This window comes from Alosa sapidissima, chromosome 15 (assembly GCF_018492685.1).
Source record: "Alosa sapidissima isolate fAloSap1 chromosome 15, fAloSap1.pri, whole genome shotgun sequence".
Classification (NCBI taxonomy): domain Eukaryota; kingdom Metazoa; phylum Chordata; class Actinopteri; order Clupeiformes; family Clupeidae; genus Alosa; species Alosa sapidissima.
The window spans coordinates 20480645-20502978 of NC_055971.1; the positions used below are offsets into that span (position 1 = coordinate 20480645).

At 44.5% G+C, this 22334-nt stretch overlaps 2 protein-coding genes across 3 annotated transcripts in view; both read right to left on the reverse strand.

The window, feature by feature from the left end:
* LOC121683185 (sialate O-acetylesterase-like) overlaps positions 1 to 8580 on the reverse strand; it is a 39048-nt gene extending 30468 nt beyond the window's left edge. The window contains exon 1 of the mRNA XM_042062709.1: positions 8576 to 8580. The gene's annotated coding sequence lies outside the window, so the exon portion shown is untranslated. The remainder of the gene's footprint in view (positions 1 to 8575) is intronic.
* LOC121683184 (sialate O-acetylesterase-like) lies at positions 204 to 21085 on the reverse strand. Of its 2 annotated transcripts, XM_042062708.1 has the most exons (11): positions 20873 to 21085; positions 18766 to 18924; positions 14483 to 14646; positions 14083 to 14221; positions 5876 to 6044; positions 5102 to 5265; positions 4579 to 4712; positions 4014 to 4168; positions 3518 to 3704; positions 366 to 609; positions 204 to 306 (listed from the first exon to the last, which is right to left on the reverse strand). In XM_042062708.1, exons 1-10 carry the CDS (start codon positions 20934 to 20936, stop codon positions 367 to 369), a joined length of 1578 nt encoding a protein of 525 aa, XP_041918642.1. In that variant the 5' UTR covers positions 20937 to 21085; the 3' UTR covers positions 204 to 306; position 366. The 2 variants fall into 2 exon arrangements, with proteins under 2 accessions (XP_041918642.1, XP_041918641.1); XM_042062707.1 differs by having other exon boundaries at positions 204 to 609; positions 20873 to 21084.
* Positions 21086 to 22334: the final 1249 nt, after the last annotated feature.

Here is a 22334-nt window from a genome sequence, read left to right on the forward strand (position 1 = left end):
CTTTACCATTACACAACTTTTCCAGCATTTTCTTGGCCCCATCCCAACTTTTTTTTTAAACGTGTTGCTGGTATCAAATTCAAAATGAACATATATTTTCAATTAAATAGTAATACATATAATTTTCAACATTTGATATATTGTCTGCATACTTTCTGCATTTAAATATGAGTTTACGATTATCACATTCTGTTTTTTTTTTGTGCATTTTACACGTCCCAACTCTTTCTGATTTGGGGAAGTATCTAAAGCGCTTTGGACTCACAGTGTGAGGTATGATTCAAACTCAGGCCAACTGATTATCAGGCATCAATGCTGCCGCTGCTCCCCACACTTTGTGAGTAAAGGCACGGTGACTCTGTCTTGCTAGGGCCACCGGTGCAGGACGAAAGGTGGTGCGGGCAGGACCCCATCAGCACTGTAGACGGGGCAGGCCTTAAAGTCACAGGGCCAGTCCTTCCAGGCGTAGCGCAGGGAGGCCACGTGCTCGGCCCGGCAGCCCCACAGGCTTATGGCCACGGTGGAAGGGCCCTGTGGCACCATGGGAGCAGACATCCAGATCCAGCGATCCCCAGAACTGCACTGCACCTTTTCCATGGAACAACAGACCTAAGCCAGAGACAGAGGAAAAGCATGGGTGGGGTCAAGTGTGTGGTTTAGTGACCGACCTGGGTGGGTAAACTCGTGGTTAGAGGTACACTTTGGAACAAAAGAGTCATGTGGCTGGCCTAGATAGATAGATAGATAGATAGATAGATAGATACTTTATTGATCCCCAAGGGGAAATTCAGGGGGTCTCAGTAGCATACAGACATCACACACAACATGCACTTACAGCAGAAATGGTAAATATAAGTATAAGCATATAACCAAACTCCACTGTACAATAGAGACAGTAGGAGATAAGAAAAACTAACAACTAAATATACTATATAAGTTAAATGTAAAAAATCCAGTGTGCTTGAGGGTGATCAAGCATGAGATGCTTGTAGTGACAGGGCCTGTAGTTCTGTGTGCATGGTGAGGTGCTCAAGAGAGTGAGTGTCATGGTGAAGGTCAAAAGTAGTCCAACAGTAGTCCTGTAGTTCTGTGTGTATGGTAAGGTGCTCAAGAGAGTGAGTGTCATGGTGAAGGTGCAAAAAGTAGTCCAACATTAGTCCACCAGTGGAACAGTGCAATAATAAGGTCTAGAGACCAGCATAAATAAATAATATGGACAAATAGGAGAGTAAAGTATAATGTAGACAAGGTAATATAAAAAACTATGAAAAAAAAACTATGTCAGTGCAAGAACAGGTTGAGGTAATAGGGTTACAGCCATTCAGTATTGTAGCAGAAGCCATTGATCATGTGTGCTAATATAGCATGAAAAACAGTGTAGCAGTAAAACAGTAGTAAAAACATTAGGCTGTGGACATTAGTAAAACAGTAGTAAAACAGTAGTAAAGCAGTAGTGGGCAGTCAGTACTCAAACATGGAGAGGGTGGAGAGAGTACTGACTGCCCACTATTAGATTCACCACTATTAATTTACCCAGGTTTGTCATTAAACCACTTGATTATAACACCTGATAAGTGTTGAGTGCAGTCTCTGTTTTGATTGCCATGGTACCCCTAAACCACTGCTTTCCTCCTCAACATTCCCCAGAAGTGTTACCAGAAGCGACTGGAAGCTTTAAGCTTGTCTGAAGTTTATGGGACAGAAGACTGCATAAGTGGTAAATATTGTCTGGAAATGTGATTTGACTCCATAAAATGATCAAAATGACCTGCAATATTACCAAGCAGTATATAATCTAATGGCACACAATGAATGAATATAATTAATTATTATTTATTATTTATCATTATTCAGTTTAAACATCTAGCAAAACATTGCAAAAACATGCTTTTTAGTTGGGATGAACCTTGGGATGACAATTTTATCCTTTTCTGGAATCGTAGAGAATATTTCAGACCAAATAGCACAGAACACAGTTGTATTGGGGAAACTATCACCTCTCTCTCAGTCACCCAACATTTTTTCTGCCAACCTTTAGCAGAACCTCTGGTAAGTGCTCAGTAGCCATACAAACGGAACAAGTTGATGAAATCAACAACTCAGCTTAAGCAAAACACTGCACATGCTGAAACAGAGGCATGCTGAACCCCCCCCTGCTGTGGGTCCTCAGATAATCACCCTGTAGCCTCCACTGAAAGGAAGACCTTGGAGGACCAAAAACAGCTCGCTCAACAATTTCCAGCTATGTACTGTACTGGAATGACACAAAAACAGTACAGACCCTGCTGAAATGACTTAAAGCCAATCACTGGCATCAAACTCTCTGGGATCTCAGCAGACAAATAGAGATAGCTACCTACCTACAGAGAACCAGCCAGTGCTAACACAAGAATATCCCCCCTGACCCCTTGTGGACACTGCTGGAATGACTGCTGGAAGCAACCTACCTCAGCAGTCATATGGAGACTTTGAACATGTAGACACCAACATCCCACCCCAATTCCCCTAAATACCTATCACCATCCCCACCCCAGCACACGACGTTCCCTGCAAAAATGCAGAGGTTACTGCCAGTAGCCATGCAGCTTTTTACTAGCCCAAGAGCCATCAGATCCCCCAGCCAATAGACAGGCTGAGACCTTCAGCTGTTTTCTCAACTTTTAGATAGATAGATAGATACTTTATTGATCCCCAGGGGAAATTCAAGGGAAATTCATTTTACAGCACCAAAAAAGTGTAGGTCACCTCCACCGCCTCCCCCTCACCATTCAGAAGGATCTCTTAAGCAGTGACAACCTTTTAATTCATATTCTCAGCTGGCACATAGCACAAAAGGTGCGGTGGAAAATACTGCTAGCAGCAGCAGGGAATAAATCACTGACTTTGATTGCAATATGGTTGTATGACATTTTCGGGGTCCCTGTTACATACATCTCTGCCATAAACAAAGTTACTGACAGTAGTTTTGAGAAAATGCCAGGACCCAGTAAGCCTATGGCATTTTCTATTCCTGTAATAGGAAACCTCTATGCAATGTATCTATAGTAAATAAATAAATAAACTTGCCTTACTATACCAGCCACTTTCATATTCTAACAGTATTTGGCTGGGGGCTAATTTCTTTCCACCTTCAAACATACTTATCTGGAGTGGCTGCAGTCAAACAATTGTCACATAGATCGCACTGGTGCCACCACTGCCATGCATACCTGTAGGTTGTGTTGCTTTTGGGTGCCTACAAGGTTAAAAGATCTTGCATCTCAGTTTCTCCCATGAAACAGAATTCATATTCCTAAAAGAGCTAGCCACCCCCTAGCAACGGCGTCTCTTAACCTAACAAGAATACGTACCCAATTGCAACTCTCAGCCAAGTTTTTATGCCTAAGGGAAATATCTACCCCAACCCAACATAGCACTTCAGCTTTCCATAGTCAGTGAATGTTCTAGAGTGGTCTGTTTATATCTATAGGTGCATGTAATGGACCAATCTAACATCTTCCAAGTGTGGAACACTTACCTCAAATGTATCTTTGGCTGGGGTGGCAGAGACGTTCTGATTGTAAGTGAGCATTAGGTAGGTCTCATTAACAAAAACAGAACCTGGGAAGGGACCCTGGTAGGATATACCCTTTTCGCCATAGGCAATCGTCCGCGCACCAAGGGTCAATCTGTAGGCCACATCCTGTTTGAAACGTGGGTGGATGCTTTCAGGGAACCACGTCAGGGGAAAGAATATACTTAAATTAATCTTGTAAGCAGTTCATGGTGTTTGAGTATTTTAACATACCAGCAAACTCTAAATCTTATTTCGACATCTCAGAGAGAAATTTACATGTTTTTAAAAAGTGGGTCACATGGTAAAAAGATAATTTGGGATCTACCTCTACAAAAAAGAAAGAAAATCGCAAAATACACTATGAACTTTGGTACAACTAGAAGGCATGTTAATTGAATATGTGCAAGTTATTGTAATGCTGTCCTATACAAGATGGATGTCTACTCCATATACTTACGTGCCCCAAGGTGAATCAGCGTCATTTAAATCGAGGGCCACGGCCATGAAGGTCCGCTTCATGCGCTCATTAGGAACATAGCCAAAGTCGGCTGTCTGATGCCAACGGATCTCTGGGAAGCCGTCCGGCACATTATCCTGCCTTTCGGTGCACAGCTGGGTGTGGAACCGGGAGAAGGGTCACACTTCATGTTACATAACAAGAGTTTTAAGAGTGTAACAGGAGTTATGGATAGTGAGTAGTGTTTTCTGTTCTGATACTGATATGTTATACGACATCTGTACTACATGTTATCATGATTGCAATGCAGAAAGGGTTGAGTGATTGAAAGATATTGAGACATTTAAGATTTTTAGTCGCTTCTGTAAACACCAGGCCTGACATGAATACACAAAGCCTATATGAAAGGTGCTATATGTAACTATACTGTAGTGAGACAGAGAGTTTTTCTGAAGGACATGTAATAAATATTGCCTGTGACTGTGTGGATATATGTCCGTATGTAAAATGCATGCATGGAATTATAAAATGTCTACAAGTGAAAAGCCTGATACCCAAGACCCACCTGCACAAATCCAAAGGGGAAGTCTGGGGCAGTCTGGCCCCCTGAGCCCTGGTTGAAGGCCATCCTCCAGTCGTCGATCATGCTGGGGAAGGTGCAGTTGTACTTATCGCGGTTGTAGTAACGGTTGTTCTCACCTAGGACAGAGAGTGGGAGGATGGGGGAAAGGAGTTTCATTATTTTATTTCCACTGGATAGGCATTTATGTCTGTACTAAACTGGACTAAGCCTAGTCCTCTAGAAACTAAAAGTTTTTTCAGTGGAAATTTTCATTGCAGTTTTTTCATTTAGTCTAGGAGTAGGCTTAACCTGTGTGTGGTAAAAGGGACCCTTTGAGATTAATCAAGGCCTTGACTGCACTCAAGGAAATTATCACATACTTTAATTATCACATACTGCACATCGCACCTGGCATGACTATATAATACGAGCAGATCTACATATAACAGTGCACAATGGTAAAGTCTCCTATAGGATCGTGCTGGACTCCTGTCCTCATGCAGGTGCTGACCCTTGGTGCCCTCACCTTGATACCAGATGGCACCTGTGATGGTCATGTTGAGCAGAGGGTGGATCATGGCATTCCATGCCACAGAGTTTTGGGTTGGGATTGGTTCATCCCCTATGAAGTCGTTCCACATCACAGAGTTTTGGATTGGGATTGGTTTATCCTCTATGAAGTCGTTGTAACTATCAACAAAAAGTAACAACAACAAAAAACAAACAAAACGAGGGGTCAACATAATGTCATTTAATAAAAGATATTCACTATTCACTGAGAGCTAGTCTACTAAGCCTTTATCCCGGTCTGAGAAATCCGGTTATGCTAGATACTGTTCCATGTATACACTTTATACAGGTTTCTTTCTTTTTTTTTGGGGGGGGGGGGCTTTTATGCCTTTAATGCAACAGGATAGTGGAGAGTGACAGGAAGTGAGTGGGAGAGAGAGTTGGGGTGGGATCAGGAAAGGACCACGGGGCAGGAATCGAACCTGGGTCGCCGGCGTACGGTGTAGGTGCCCCAGCCAGTTGCGTCACGGCTGGGGCCTATACAGGTTTCTAATGCAAACGCAACTGCATTAAACCGGGATAATATGAGCTAATAAAATTGTATTGTTGGTAACAAATATTCATCATGTATACAGGGATGTTAATAACCAGTTTTCTCTGTGTTCCTGTAAACACCATATGCTGAATATGATCAAAATCAGGATAATCCTCATAACCGGGATGCCTAAGTCCATGTAAACGCAGTCAATGATGCTGATGCTGAGCTTTTGTATTATTCAGGGATTGTTACCTCTCTGTTGCCTGGGGAATTCCACAATTCTGGAGGGGTCTGCTGGAGGACCACACCTCCACGGGTGTCCCTCCCCAGCACGACTCCACCAGGCCGATAGGGTAATGCAAGGTCTGGTACAGGTAGCGTCCAAACAGCCAGCAGACCGCAGAGTATTGAGTGAGTAATTCTATAAGTCATACACACACACACACACACAAACAAACACACAGAGAGAGAGAGAGAGAGAGAGAGAGAGAGAGAGAGAGACAGACAGATCTCAATTTCTGGAGAAAGGGTATTACAGTAATTGCCTGAGTATTAGCCTGTGAAAAGCGAAGGTCTCGCTTTCACGGGTCTCACCGTTAGTGAGCCTTAATTCCCTACACGCAGCTCCCACATAGCATATACACTGATAAACGCATACAGTTCCCGACGTGCATCACATACACCGACCCGCGGCGTTTCAAAGCCTACCGTGCTAGCGACCGCTACAAACATTACATTTAAAACAACCACAATGCATGTCAGTTCAGTCTACTACATTTATTTATCAACATACATAGCGAACAGTGAGGTACCCACTGATTCAGCTCCATTGTTCATTCCGTAGTAGCAATAAACTCACTTTTGAAACATACACAACACTCACGCATCTTGTTTGCCAACGTTCTGCTGGGTACGTCCGAATACTGGTCCCCTGGGGAAACACGAACCGCATTGGAGCCAGTTCCTTATTCACTGTCCCGGGACAGTGGAAAGTGGGTTGTTTGGCGCGGGGGTGGTGAGTTGGCGTGTGTTTAATTAGTTTATTATTTGTTCTGATTGTTGCATGTAAAGTCCCTGTCTGTATGTAAAGTATATGTGTGGCCATTTATGTACTTTGTATGGTAAAATTATGTGTTGTGTCATATGTTATGTATGTGTATGGAAAAGGTCCATAGTTATTCCTCATCTATTACACCCGGTTGGATAGTGAGCTCTACCAATTCACTTTTGATTGGTAGGCCTATTTAAGGGAGAAAGAGAGAGTGGAAGGAGAGGTAGTTTGGAATGGCAGAGTACTGCGTCAGCTTGCTGCGAGGCTGAATGTGTGAGTTGGTAATGCCTATGATGGCCAGTTTTCTTTTCTTTTCCAAAGTATTTTTGTTTGTTTGTTATTTCATATATTGCACCTGCGCACTGTAAATAAACCTGCACCTTTATCACTTAAAACTCGAGAGCTATTTGTTGTCTGCCAACCCTTCAACCACTGGAGTTTTCTGGACACGCCCATCCCTTAAATGTGAGTTGGGGGTTGCAAAGCCTCTCTCTCACAATTGGTGGCAGTGGTGGGATAGTGGCGCCCTCCGGGAAGCTGAAGAAGAAGGGAGTCCAGAGACGATACCTGACGAGGCAGGCAATGTCGTTCAGACGGCTGGCCCAGGAGGGCCTGCAAGAGAAGCCATCCGGTGATGATGGTGAGGACGGAACCGAAGGAGGAGAGCCAGGAGCTGGGAAGGGAGCAGAAGGAGGACCAGAGGCGTTTGACCTAGGTTCTTTGTATAAGCTCATCACAAAGTCCCTACAGACCCAGGAGCGCGAGGCCTTCAAGCAGGAGCAGAGGTGGCGGAGTGTCCAAGTCCAGCTGAACAGCTTTAGAGACGAGCTGGAGGCTGAACGGAGGGGCGACGATGATGGACATAGGCAGCCGGTGCCAGACAATGCTTGGTTCCCACCAGCAGATCCACAGATTCCAGTGGCACCTCCAGCAGCCCCACAGTATCCAGCACCCGACCCAGCCGCACCGACTCCAGCAGCTTGGACCAGGGCAGCAGTGCCTAGGCTAGAGGAAGGAGATGACATTGAACAATATCTCACCACCTTTGAGAGACTGGCCATGGCCTATAGGTGGCCGAGAACCGACTGGGCCGTGTACCTGGTGCCTTATCTCACAGGGCGGGCTCGGGCTGCTTATGTGGCTATGGACATGGTAGAGGCCATGGGCTATGGTAATGTTAAGGAGGCCATACTAGCAAAGTATGAGATCAACGAGGAGATCTACAGGCAACGGTTCCGAGATCCCGAAGTCCGACCAGGGGAGACCCCTAGGGAGTTATACAATCGCCTGAAGGACCTCTATCGAAAGTGGATTAAACCAGCAGGGAAGACTGTGGAGGAGATAGGAGAAATCTTCATCCTGGAGCAGTACCTGCGTTCCCTGGTTCCGGAGGTGCGTGTTTGGGTGAAGGAGCACAACCCGACTACAGGCCAGAAAGCTGCAGAGCTCGTGGAGGCATTCCAGGGTGCTCGTCGAGGACCAAAGACCTTCTGGTTCCAGAGCTTTAGCCGGCCTGCAGCCGGAGGTAAGTCTGGGGGATACAGTGGTGGAGTTGGTCCTAAGGGTTTTGGGCAGGGTAGGACACCTGACACACAGACCTACATTTCCCCCTCTACCACACATCCTAGGCAAACCTACCCCGCTCCCTCCACTTCACAGCCTAGACAGGCCCCAGCACATACAACCCCCCTGAATAGAGCCAGTGTCATATGTCACTTTTGTAATCAGGCAGGGCACATGATTAGGGACTGCCCCGTCCGAAAAGCCAAGGGAGCAAGCATGTGCAGTGTACCTAGACCTGGTAAGGAAGCTGGACAGTATGTTGGAAGACTCCAAACTACCCCCGTTAGGGTGAATGGCCGAGCTACAGTGGCACTCCTAGACACAGGCAGCACACAGACCTTAGTTCAGCCTCATCTGATAGAGAGGTCAGATGAGCTGGGGAATGGGCAACTAAGGGTTTGCTGTGTCAATGGAGACGAGCATGTTTATCCTGTGGCAGAGATTTATCTTGAGGTCAGAGGACAGGCCTATTGTCTAACGGCTGGTGTGGTGAAGGGGTTAAGCCATCCTGTAGTGTTGGGGCAGGATGTGCTGATACTACCGGAGCTGGTGCATTCCTCCAAGCCAGTTAGCATGGTGGTAACACGGTCCCAAGCACAGGCTGAGGCAGAGAAGACTCCTGATATGACAACACTACTAGACATGCCATATAGCCATGCTGACATTAGCCCCCCTGAGTGTGTCAAGGTGCATAAGAGTCGCAGACAGAGGCGACAAGAAAAACTGCAGGGAACCGTGCAGAAGATGGGAGAGCAGGGACCAGTTCCAGAGGTTACAGGAAAAGACTGGTCAGAGCTTCCCAGTAACTTTGGTGATCTGCAGAAAGACGATGAGTCTTTAACTGAGCCTTTCAGTAAAGTGACAGAGGTAGAGGGCAAGAAGACAGGTCTAGCCACAGCTTTATCTGGGGAACACTATTTTATCCGGGCGGGCCTATTGTACCACCAACCTGAAGGGGGCGGTGTTGAGCAGCTGGTAGTCCCAAAAGGTCTCAGAGACAAGGTGCTGGCCTTAGGCCATGATATCCCATGGGCAGGACACCTGGGTAATGTTAAAACCCTGGAGAGAATAGCTGGGCGGTTCTATTGGCCAGGGCTATACAGTGAGGTACAAAAGTACGGTAAATCTTGTCCCACCTGTCAGCTAACCAGCAGCCATAAGGTTAAGCCTTCCCCTCTGCAATCACTTCCCATTATTGGAATTCCATTCAGCCGAATAGCGATGGACATAGTAGGGCCCTTGGAGAGAACGCAGTCAGGTCACAGATTCATCCTGGTTGTGTGTGATTATGCTACCCGATACCCCGAAGCTTTCCCCTTGCGCAAGATCACAGCTGGGGCGATTGCCCGTGTCTTGCTTCAGTTGATCTCTAGGGTAGGCATTCCAGAGGAGATCATCACAGACCAGGGCACGGCATTCCTATCCAAAACACTCAGACAAGTGTACAGTCTACTGGGGATAAGGGGAATACGGACCACTCCCTACCACCCTCAGACTGATGGGCTGGTGGAGAGGTATAACCGGACGTTGAAGAGTATGCTGAGGAAATTTGTTGCAGCCAACGGCAAAGACTGGGACCAATGGCTTCCATACCTCCTCTTCGCCTACAGAGAGGTGCCCCAAGCCTCTACTGGGTTCTCGCCCTTTGAACTCTTGTACGGGCGCCAGGTGAGGGGCCCTCTGGATTTACTGCGGGAGGCCTGGGTGAGGCCAAGGCCTGCCGAGACCCACAGCTTGCTCACCTATGTCCTCAGAATGCGGGACAAAATGGAGGAGATGGCAAGTCTTGTGGAGGGGAACATGCAGCAGGCCCAGCAGACCCAAGCTCGCTGGTACGACAAGTCAGCAAGGCAGAGGACCTTCAAGACAGGACAGCAGGTTCTTTTGCTTTTGCCAACGTCAGAGAACAAGCTTCTGGCCCGATGGCAGGGGCCCTATCGGATTACACGTCAGCTGGGGCCGGTGACCTACGAGTTGGAGATGCCAGAGAGGCGGAAGACAAAGCAAGTCTTCCACGTCAATCTCCTCAAGGAGTGGCATGAACGGGAGTTGCCGCTCAGCCACCAGCTGATGGTGCAAGCAGTGGTGGAGGAGGAGGAAACTCCGGAGCAGTTTTTCCCTTCGGGTGTCGCCGCCACTGAGTTGGACCTCTCACACCTGACTGCTGAGCAGGTGTTGGAATTGCAGGCCATCATGCCTGAGGGCCTGTTTTCAGAGCAGCCGGGGTGTACCTCGGTGGTGGAGCATGACATCCTCTTGAAAGACTCCCGGCCGGTGAGACAGAGGATGTACAGAATCCCTGAGCGCTTGTTGCCTGCACTCCAGGAGGAGTTGGAGGTGATGAAGCAGCTTGGGGTCATTGAGCGCTCCTACAGTGGGTGGAGCAGCCCAGTAGTCCTAGTGCCAAAGAAAGATGGGAGCATTCGGTTTTGCATTGACTTCAGGCAGGTCAATGCTCAGTCAAATTTTGATGCGTACCCAATGCCGAGGCTTGAGGACCTCATAGAGCGCCTTGGAAGGGCTCACTTCATCTCTACCTTGGACCTTTGTAAGGGTTATTGGCAGGTCCCGTTGGCTGAGGGAGCTAAGCCATACGCTGCCTTCCGTACCCCACAAGGCCTGTACCAGTTCAAGGTTATGCCTTTTGGCCTGCAGGGGGCGCCAGCCACCTTCCAAAGACTAATGGACCAGGTCTTGGAGGGCACTGGTACCTTTGCAGCGGCATATCTGGACGACATAGTTGTGTATAGCGCCACCTGGCAGGAGCACCTGGAACATTTGGCAGAGGTGCTGCGGCGCATTCACAATGCAGGGCTGACAATCCAGCCAAAAAAATGTGCCCTGGCTCAACAGGAGGTCAGGTATCTTGGACACATTCTTGGAGGTGGGGTGATAAGGCCTCAAAAGGATAAGGTCGAAGCTGTCCGGGACTGTCCGCGACCCCAGACCAAAAAGGACATAAGGTCGTTCTTGGGGCTTGCCGGGTGGTACAGGAGGTTCATCCCGAACTTTGCTACCCGAGCAGCACCTCTCACCGATCTGACCCGAAAGGCGGGTGCTGTACAGGTCCGTTGGGAGGAGGTGCATGAACGGGCTTTCCAGGACTTAAAAAGGACATTGCTCAGTGAGCCCGTGCTGCAGAGTCCGGACTTTGAGAGACAGTTTACTGTGCAGACGGATGCCTCTGGAGTCGGACTGGGGGCGGTTCTTCTACAGGGGGAGGCGGAGCAGCAAAAGCCTGTGGCTTACATAAGCCGTAAGCTCTTTCCCCGTGAGACCAGGTACTCTGTGGTGGAGCTGGAGTGCCTGGCAGTGAAATGGGCCTTGGACACTTTTAAGTATTACCTGTTGGGTAGAGACTTTATACTTGAAACTGACCATAGGGCATTGCAGTGGTTGGGAAAAATGAAAGACTCCAATGCACGCATAACCCGATGGTTTTTGTCCATGCAGCCATTCAGATTTCAGGTTCAGTACAGGGCAGGGAAACAGAACCCTGTTGCAGACTTCCTGTCTCGTCACCCTAGTGATGAGCCTTCCGAGGGCGGAGGAAATGTGAAAAGCGAAGGTCTCGCTTTCACGGGTCTCACCGTTAGTGAGCCTTAATTCCCTACACGCAGCTCCCACATAGCATATACACTGATAAACGCATACAGTTCCCGACGTGCATCACATACACCGACCCGCGGCGTTTCAAAGCCTACCGTGCTAGCGACCGCTACAAACATTACATTTAAAACAACCACAATGCATGTCAGTTCAGTCTACTACATTTATTTATCAACATACATAGCGAACAGTGAGGTACCCACTGATTCAGCTCCATTGTTCATTCCGTAGTAGCAATAAACTCACTTTTGAAACATACACAACACTCACGCATCTTGTTTGCCAACGTTCTGCTGGGTACGTCCGAATACTGGTCCCCTGGGGAAACACGAACCGCATTGGAGCCAGTTCCTTATTCACTGTCCCGGGACAGTGGAAAGTGGGTTGTTTGGCGCGGGGGTGGTGAGTTGGCGTGTGTTTAATTAGTTTATTATTTGTTCTGATTGTTGCATGTAAAGTCCCTGTCTGTATGTAAAGTATATGTGTGGCCATTTATGTACTTTGTATGGTAAAATTATGTGTTGTGTCATATGTTATGTATGTGTATGGAAAAGGTCCATAGTTATTCCTCATCTATTACACCCGGTTGGATAGTGAGCTCTACCAATTCACTTTTGATTGGTAGGCCTATTTAAGGGAGAAAGAGAGAGTGGAAGGAGAGGTAGTTTGGAATGGCAGAGTACTGCGTCAGCTTGCTGCGAGGCTGAATGTGTGAGTTGGTAATGCCTATGATGGCCAGTTTTCTTTTCTTTTCCAAAGTATTTTTGTTTGTTTGTTATTTCATATATTGCACCTGCGCACTGTAAATAAACCTGCACCTTTATCACTTAAAACTCGAGAGCTATTTGTTGTCTGCCAACCCTTCAACCACTGGAGTTTTCTGGACACGCCCATCCCTTAAATGTGAGTTGGGGGTTGCAAAGCCTCTCTCTCACATAGCCATATCCTGTATTTTATTTTTTTGAAGAAAAAAAAACAGTGTTTTGACCACACTGGTACAGTACATTAAAACACACCCATGAATTAACCAAAGTTTATGAAACATTACTTTATAATGAATCTGAATCAGATTGTGATTTAATAAGAAAGAAGAATGATGATAACAAAATAAATACATTCCTATTTATAGCTACCTCTGTGTAGTCGGAAATTTGAAAAATAATTGTATAAACCTTGGTTAATAGTCGGAAAATTACAGTATAGCTGTGAATACATGCTGTGACCCTCTGATAAATGTCCTGTAAAGAGAACATTTCACTGAACCAAAATTTGCTGTTTAAGGTAACCTGAAAGGCAGCCAAAAGTGTCACTAAAATTGATGGAAAACACATATAAGATAATGTTATAGGCAGTATATAAGATAATGTTATAGGCAGTTTATAAGATAATGCGAGGAGTTAATATGAATATAAGATATGAGTTAATATGAATAGTTTTAAATAGTTGGATGTTGGCAATGTAGAGTGATGCTGTCGCTACTAGAGCCGAAAAAACATTCATCGTTTTTTGGTGGATATGAGCAACATGAGCGACAGTGGGGAGGTTTGGATCCAGTGCAGGTGCGGTGAACGAGAAGGGGAGGGGGAAGCTTCAGTCTGAGCTACAGTAGATCCTAAAAGCTTGCCAAAGCTCAGGCCCAGTGTACTCATTGCACCTGTGTGGAGCTTGCAAAAGCTAGGGCCATGTGTCTTCTGCAGCAGAGATGAATGGACCTTGGCACTTTTGGCTGATTGTGTGTGGTGTGACAAAGTGTACTGAATCCATGATCAGACTGCCGTTCACATTATGAGGAGCAATTCAAGATCAAATTAATGATAGGTAAGATAACATTTTATAAGGCCAAAACTTGAGTTTGAAAGGTGTGACCTCGCCAGTACGGAGGTGAGTTCCTCATATTCAACTCATTTTAGGCATAGTGTAAAGTCCTCTATGGGGTTGTGGTTACTGTCAACAATGTGTTATTTGTTGAAAGATAAGTAATTTGCCATTCACACTTCCACTTATAGTGGAGCATTTGGCCAGAGAAACACATGACAACCACATGACACACAAAGAGATCAGCCAGTAGGCCAGACCACAAACTAACCACATCTACAGCAAAACGAAAACACAGCAGCAGACCAAGGGTATGGCATCATGCAATCACATCTTAAATAAGCTTAAAACGATCTCTCCTGCGTGGTACAACATCCCCCCCCCCCACATGCACACTTCACAATCTGGGTGCGTTACTTACGTGGTGTGGGCACAGACCAAGGCACAGCGATTCCAGGCAGGTCTGTAAGTTCAACCAAACTCGTCTCCTGAGCAACGTGGAAGAGGCGCACATCTGGGAACTTTGAGGCCATGGCCAGCTCTGCTGAGCTGTTATATATCTAATTTAACAACCAAGACACACGTTGACAGATTGTTGGTAACATTTTAGGGGGTTAAAATAATGTAATCCTTTCATTTTGTATAGTCAGTCAGTGTACCACACTATACATTGACCCTCCCTAAAGCCAGCCCATACAAGGTTGCTCTGAGCCTCTTGTGCAAATATCTCCAGGCCACTCTGAACCGTTCTGAAGTTGAACTGAACTCATTGTTGTTAAGTCTCACTACCGTAAGACCAGGCGAGACGAAAGGGTCCTGACCTGATGGACGGTGAAGACCATGTTGCTCTGTCCTCCACAAAGCCACACATCCCCAAACATCACGTCTGTGAGCATGACCTCGCCATCACTCCCACCCCTCTCCACAGCGCTCAGGTTGTAAGGACCTCCCGCCTTCACAGGATCAAGGGTCACCCTCCAAATACCTATAAGGGACATCAGAGAAAGAAAGAGGGAAAGTTGGTTGAAACTATAGACCCTTTCATCAATAAAAACAAAAACAATGCTTGAACGTTCTATTTGGGCCCCAATCTACTTCCTCTACATTAAGATAACATATGGAATGTTAAAAAGGAAGTCTTGTGGGGCCAACTATGATGCTGATAATGGAACTCTCTTGAAAGTGTCCATATTCTGTGTGTTACTTCATCTTGGGTACATACTACCTAAACAGTACATGTATAGAGCCATTTGACCACTATCTTGTAGTGTACAGTAAACGCTAATGCGTTCTGATTCATCCTGGATGATGGGAGTTCTAATGACTGTGACGTTGGCAGTAACGGAATCTAAACAAGTGGTCAGCAACATCTAGCTGTAAAACTTGCATACATGTGTAAACAGCAATGTGTCCGGCAGACAACTTGTGATCGGATCACCCAAGACGCATTCTAAAACCAAATTAAAACAGACCCCCACACATAGGCACCCACATGAGTGCATTGTCACTTTCTGTAACTTGCTCACTCACACCAGCACAGAAAGGTTTAACTGACATAAACATCCGATAAACAATGGATTTTTATTGAGGGGTGCTGACAAAAATAGATCAAAACTGTAACCTATCGGCGGTGGTGTTTGGGGTTGTATTGAAAGCAACGGAACAACGAAAGTGAAGTCTGTCAAGGAGGCTATTGACACCCATTTCCAACGTTCCAAAAAACCAGGCACAAATCACAATTGCTGGCACAGGGCAGGCTTTACATGATGACATATGAATTTTAACACAACCAGTGGCTGCTCTGATGGTGACATGATTAAACAGTTATGGATTTGTATTTTGTATGGATATGTATTTTTTTTGAAAGTGAGTAAACAACTGCATTTACTGCATCAAGAAAGATTTGATTGCAGCACTTCTGAAACGATTCAATAAGAGTTTATAATGCACCTAACAGGGCTGGCTGTAGACATGGGCAGGGGTGAACTGTGCCCATCCAAACAAAGTGTAGGTTTAGAAATGGCATATAAACATGCAATGACATATAATTTCAATGACCTACAATTACAAATTGTTAATTATTATCAATCACAAAAAGCCTTCAATATGGAGAAACATCTGATTTAACTCCCTTTCTAACGTTAGTCAATTAAAGCCAACCAATCACAATACCGGCTATCATCTGTAACCTATAATGAAAGACAGCATGTTTTATGGGTAGGCCCTAATTAAGGCCTATACGTACACATGTAGCTCAGCCATTGAAAACCGCCATATCTTGATGCCTATACCTTAGTGGGGTTTATTACAAACAGCTAGATTAGGAATCAGGATGCAGTAGCCTATAATCTAACAAAAACTGATATATTTTGTGAGAAAAAGACAAGATGACACAATATGTTTTCCACATCTCACACCTGTCCATCCCACAACCCTTGTTCTTGGTGACTGCTGTGAGACATAGATGGGGAAAGGATGATTGTAGCTGCGTTCAGAGAGTGGACTGATAGAAGGTCACAACCAGTGATGTTGGAGGCTTTGGTGACAACTCTCTCTAATTTCCTCTTGGTGCGACTTTCTGAGCTCCCATACCAGACGGTGATTGAATATGAAATTATGCTTTCAATGATGGCTTTGTAGAAGAGCACCAAAAGGGTTTTGTTGACATTAAACTTTTTCAGTTGTCTTAGGAAATAAAGTCTCTGATTTGCCTTTTTGATAAGGTGGGTGGTGTTAATGTCCCATTTCAAAGCTGATATGTGAGCCAAGAAATGTAAAGGAGTCAGTCAAGGTTATAGGCTGTTCACATATAATAGACGGGGCTTTGGTGTTAGGCCACCTTCTCATGTCCACAACCACTTCTTTGGTTTTTGAGGTGTTAAGATGGAGCTTATTTTCAGTACACAAGATCATAGCCCATTTCACCTCCTTGTGGTACTGGGACTCATCATTGTCACTAATGAGGCCGATGATAGTGGTGTCATCTGCATACTTCAATACTTTGACAGAGTGATGGTGAGATCTCATATCATTAGTGTAGACGGAGAACAGAAGAGGAGATAACACACAGCCTTGTGGCGCTCCAGTGTTGAGGGTCAGAGGGCATGATGTTGACCTTGACTGATTGAATTCTATTCCTCAGGAAGTCCAGTATCCAGTGACACAGAGCTGAGTTGGTGTTCATGGCTTGTAACCTAAAGCAGTGTTTTTCAACCACTGTGCCGGGGCACACTAGTGTGCCGTGAGAGATCATCAGGTGTGCCGCAGAAAATTACCCAAATGTCACTCACTGGTCCAGAAAAGCAACTGTTGCATCAAAGAATTTATAACCACATGCTCTCATTGATTGTATGATTGCAGTATTTGTGGTATGCAGGCATTGTACAACGGGGGCCCCATATCCAGTATTCACAGAATCATCACATAGCCTATCCAGTTCATAACAACAATTAAATTAGATATAGTCACCTACAAATGAAACAGAGGGCGCTTGTTTTATTGAGCAGGTCTTGCATAGAAGCCATAATGAGGCCATATCTGTGTATTATTTGAAGCATAGGCCATAGTTGGCCCCACAAGACTTCCTTTTTAACATTCCATATGTTATCTTAACCCTTAAAGGAGTACCGTCACACCGGTGTGACGGGAATGTTGGGAAATGAACGTTCTAAAGAATATCTGGGTTCATTGAATTCAACATAGAATTTTAGAACCTTCAATTGTTGCGGAACTTAGAATGTTCAAAAACCTACACCTTTAAGGGTTAATGCAGAGGAAGTAGATTGGGGCCCAAATAGAACGTTCAAGCATTGTTTTTGTTTTTATTGTTGAAAGGGTCTATAGAGTGAACTCCTAGGTTAATGGCTTCTTCCACAGATCTGTTAGACTGGTAAGCAAACTGGTAGGGATCCATAAGTGGTGATACTGTGGTTTGCAGATGGGAGAGTAGCCTACCACAGTGTTTCTCAAAGTATGGTCCGGGGACCACTGGTGGTCCGCAAGCTATCCCAAGTGGTCCGCGGGCAGACGTGGTAAAATATAATATAGATGAGTTGTTTGCAATATTGAACCAACTTGTATGTAAATCCAAACAGTTCTGCAACACTGTGTAAGCTACGCTAGTTTAAATCATATGAGTCCTCTGACACAATAAGCAAGGTGCCAAGACAATAAGAAAGGTTGTTCAGTGAGTATGTCTATTGTGTAATATACTGTTGAAGTAGGTCTACTGTTTTTTATTTTTTAGCTAGGTGGTCCGTGAGGTTTCTATTTATTGGTTAAGTGGTCCTTGCCTTGGTCTGAAAAAGTTTGAGAAACACTGGCCTACCACACGTTCAAACACCTTCATAGCCACTGAAGTGAGGGCAACGGTCCCGAAGTAGTTAAGCCCAGTTGTTTATGTTGTCTTCGGGACCAGAATGATGGTAGAGGCTTTTTAACACTGTGGAACGACACACTGCTGCAGAGAGGTGCTGAAAATGTCAGTGAAGACAGGTGCCAGTTGATCTGCACAGTGTCTGAAAACAGCTGGGGAAAGCTGATCTGGTCCTGGAATGTAGGTTAGCTTACCAAAACGGCAATGCTGCTTTGCGATTGTTGGACTTTTGACAAGTTGTCGTCAATATTCTGTTGGTGCACAAGCAGTGCAAAGATTTTTAAGGCGGACAATCTTTGAGCAGTGTTCAGATTTGCTGTCTATCCGTCTTTTAGGATTTTCTTGGAGCAGATCCTCCACACAACTTCGGTAGCCTAGCCAGTATGTCTCTTAGCTGTCCACTTTCATCAGGCCATATAGGCTATAGCCTACATAATATTTTATATTTTTATGTAGAAAATTCTACATTTATTTTTGTACATGGTAAAATCAAATGTTTACCGCTCAGAGCACCTTTAAGGGGACATTGCCCAACCTACCTGTTACTGGATCAGCAGGTAAGACCGGACCTGCGACTGCCACTGGCACATTGCCAGACTCACTAATCCGAAAGTAAAACCAGTAGAGCAGGTTACAGCAGCTTTGAGAACCACCGATGGGCTGCTTAAAAATACCCTTATTAAATTTGCTGGTAAACCTTCGTGGATGGGGGGCGAGAAGGTTACTCACCGTCTCTCACGGCACTCCTGAATGTCTTTCTGTTGGACAGCCCTGTCAGGTTGACTACAACAGTCGTGTTGTTTGTCCCATAGCCCCATATCACGGCTCTCTCTGGAGCCTTGTGTAGAACCATGTGGTTACCATAATACGATGCAAAACGAAGTTCACCTGGAGGAGAAACAGATCGCGTTGATGTCTGCTGGCTTTTTCGCAGCATTTAGCCCATACCTCCTTCTAACTTACCCCCACCTCCAGACTAGTTACCACAAAGCTTAACAGGAATATCGATCTGAATGATCTGATCAAGTTTGTGAAGAATTAGGCTACCATGAACAGTATGCCTAGACTTGTCAGCAACTTTGGAAATAAACAACTAAATACGGTCAGCAACCGTGGTAAAGTTGGTTTTATATTGGACGTTGGATATTCGACACATTCGAAAAATCTATTCACTGACTACGAGGGTCGAGTTTGTGTCAAACCAACTTTAATGTGTTTAAACAAGGCCTGCCTATATTACACAAAGCTTCTTTTGTCCAAAAACCAATGTTTTGATTTTATGATTTTTTTATGCTGATAAAAGATTTCAATCTATTATGCGGCTTCACCTTTTGACTTACCCATACTAAAACACATCTCCTGAACTCGCCTTACTGCCCTTTCTAGTACACAAAGCTTCTTTTTCCCTAAAACCTACTCTTTGATTTTATACAATTTTTAATGTTAAATGTTTCAAATCTATTATGCGGCTTGCCCTTTTGACCTACCCATGTCAAAACACATCTGATGCACTCGGATTACTGCTCTATATAGTACACAAAGCTTATTTTGTCCAAAAACGCACAATTCGCATAATAGAGTAGGTTTTAGGGAAAAAGAAGCTTTGGGTCATTCCACGTCAATTCAACCAGGGGGATATAAAACATATTAATGTTAATAATGACATATTAATGTCAATGGGGCATTTTGCCCATGTTCAGGGTGGAAAATAAAAAAAAAGAAAGATTTGCATAACACAAGTCAAATTGGTGTTTTCAAAAAGAAGGGATCATGGAGAATAAAGAAAAACATATTTAAAAAATCTTTGTATATTCCCACAAGGTGTTTGGGTGCTCTGAAAATGATAACCAAAATGATTTTTCAGACTTGTGAGGTCTGCTGTTCAGACCCTGAAGGGATTTGTTTTCTGTTCATTGCTTCATTGATAGAGTGTTTCTACTTATCTCAGTAAGGAAAATAAATCAAGAGCCTATGTTGAGTACAAATATGTCTTCTGAAGGCTTAAACAGAGCCCAGCCAAAAACTCCAATAAAATTTGTATCAACTTTGAGGGACAGCTATGACCTTGCAGGATTATCCAGACCAAACATGACGATTTTGCTACATACTATTCCTATTTATGTACCAGCATGCAAATTTGAGCCTCCTACATGGTTTAGTTCTTGCGCTGTGGGCTTGTGAACTTTGACAAAAAAAGAGGCCGAACAAAGTCGACACCCCCCTCCCCCTGTAAAACTGGCTGTATCTTGGAAAGTATTGATCTTACATAAGAGTAATTTTGCAGTGTGTCTCCTGGGTAACATAGGTACACCTGGTAATTTTTTCAGAATTTTTTGAGACCTAAGTGCGTGGGCCCTGGTTGAACTGACGTGGAATGACCCCCTTTGTGTACTAGAAAGGGCAGTAAGGCAAGTTCAGGAGATGTGTTTTAGTATGGGTAAGTCAAAAGGTGAAGCCGCATAATAGATTGAAATCTTTTATCAGCATAAAAAAATCATAAAATTAAAACATGGGTTTTTGGACAAAAGAAGCTTTGTGTAATATAGGCAGGCCTTGTTTAAACACATTAAAGTTGGTTTGACACAAACTCGACCCTCGTAGTCAGTGCTAAATAGATTTTCCAAATGTGTCGAATATCCAACGTCCATCATAAAACCAACTTTACCACGGTCCGTCACCAGGCCTATGAGCAAAAGTAGAGATATGCAGTTTATTTTGGGTTAGTTTTGTTGACTAATCAGACGTTGCTATGATCAAAATATCCTTCAACTTTATGCACTCACCTGTTAATTTCACCATAATCACCACAATAACTTTCACCATCACGGCTACTCACCAGATACTGCTACAGCTGTTAAAACGCTGATAAAACACACACATCCAGACCACAATGTCAGCATCGTGGACTCAGTTGGTCATTTGCTGAATCGTAATAGCCAGATAATTTCTAGATAGGTTCGTGCATAGCCTAGTCACACACAGAGACGCATCGCCTGTTAAAACAAGGAAGTATAGTAGGCACCAGGGGAAATGGAACACTATTATCGGGAGATTTCAAGCTCGAGCGGCCCCTCCCGGACCCGAAAAAAACATACTGGCTATAGGCTTATTGGGTGAATTGTAGCTAAGGACTACACACTGCGCACTGCATTAAAGTGTAGCCTACCGACCGAAGTATCTGAGACAGACTACCAGTGTTATGGTGTGACTTCCTAATGGTGCAAGGAAAACAATGTTTGGTTGATCTTTTAATGTACAAAAATATCCTAGACTTAGAGTGTAGAATATTTTATAAACAAATCCAAATGAGTTGGACATTTTCTATTTGTAGACAAGACAGGGATACGTTTGCTGAAAAAAATACTGGAAAACCTACTGGAATAATTGGGTAATCAGCCAAGTAGGCCATATATTTGTAATGAAGGGATATATTTGTAATGATGTAGCCTAGACCCAAAGCTGCAGCGTCAGGTCTGCAACCAGAGCAGTTTATACTGTCTGAGACATTTGGGAGAGCGCCATCTTGAGGGTCTGTTTCAAATGATGGCAAACGTGTCTTGGGAGGTCGAGGAGTGAGGACCACGACAGTACATTCAATCAATGACTTGTATTTTTCTAAATGAACAAAATCAGGTGGTCTTTGCTCTTCATCGCTGTCCTGTCTGCTCACCCCTTCCCCTTCCCCATCTCTGCTCTCATATAATCACTATTGTCCACTGCCAGGCCCGGGCCTATCCTGAACACTATCACCACTATGGTGCAAATTACCGGAGGAGATGGTTGTGTCAGAGCAGAGGAATTTTATCAGCGACTCTAAACAACTACTTTGCTGTACATTGTCCACATAAAACATTGGCAGTGGCACAGAAAAATCTGTATAATAAACACCCAAGGCTACATTCACTTTGCAAAACATTAACAGGTTTAATGTCAATCTGACTTCCTCCATCATGTGTGTAGTATGGCAAGAATAAAAACAAAAATGGCAAAAGAAAGACAGTCAACATAGAAACAAGTCTCTTGACCATTCCACTCCCAACTAACATTCAAAGCAGTGATAACAACAACATTATCATCAAAAACAGAAAACAGAAAAACATTTCATTTCCATTCTCGGCAATGCAAGTACAGTGGTCATTTGTCTACTCCAGTTACTATTGTAGTTCACAAAAAAGAGGTAAACAAAAACGTCCATCAGTCTTGGCATAGAGTAAAAGATCCATTATGCTTTTGGAAACGAAAGCAAGCAGACTGGCTGATGCATCATTCTACTTCTCTGACAACAAATCACAGTAATG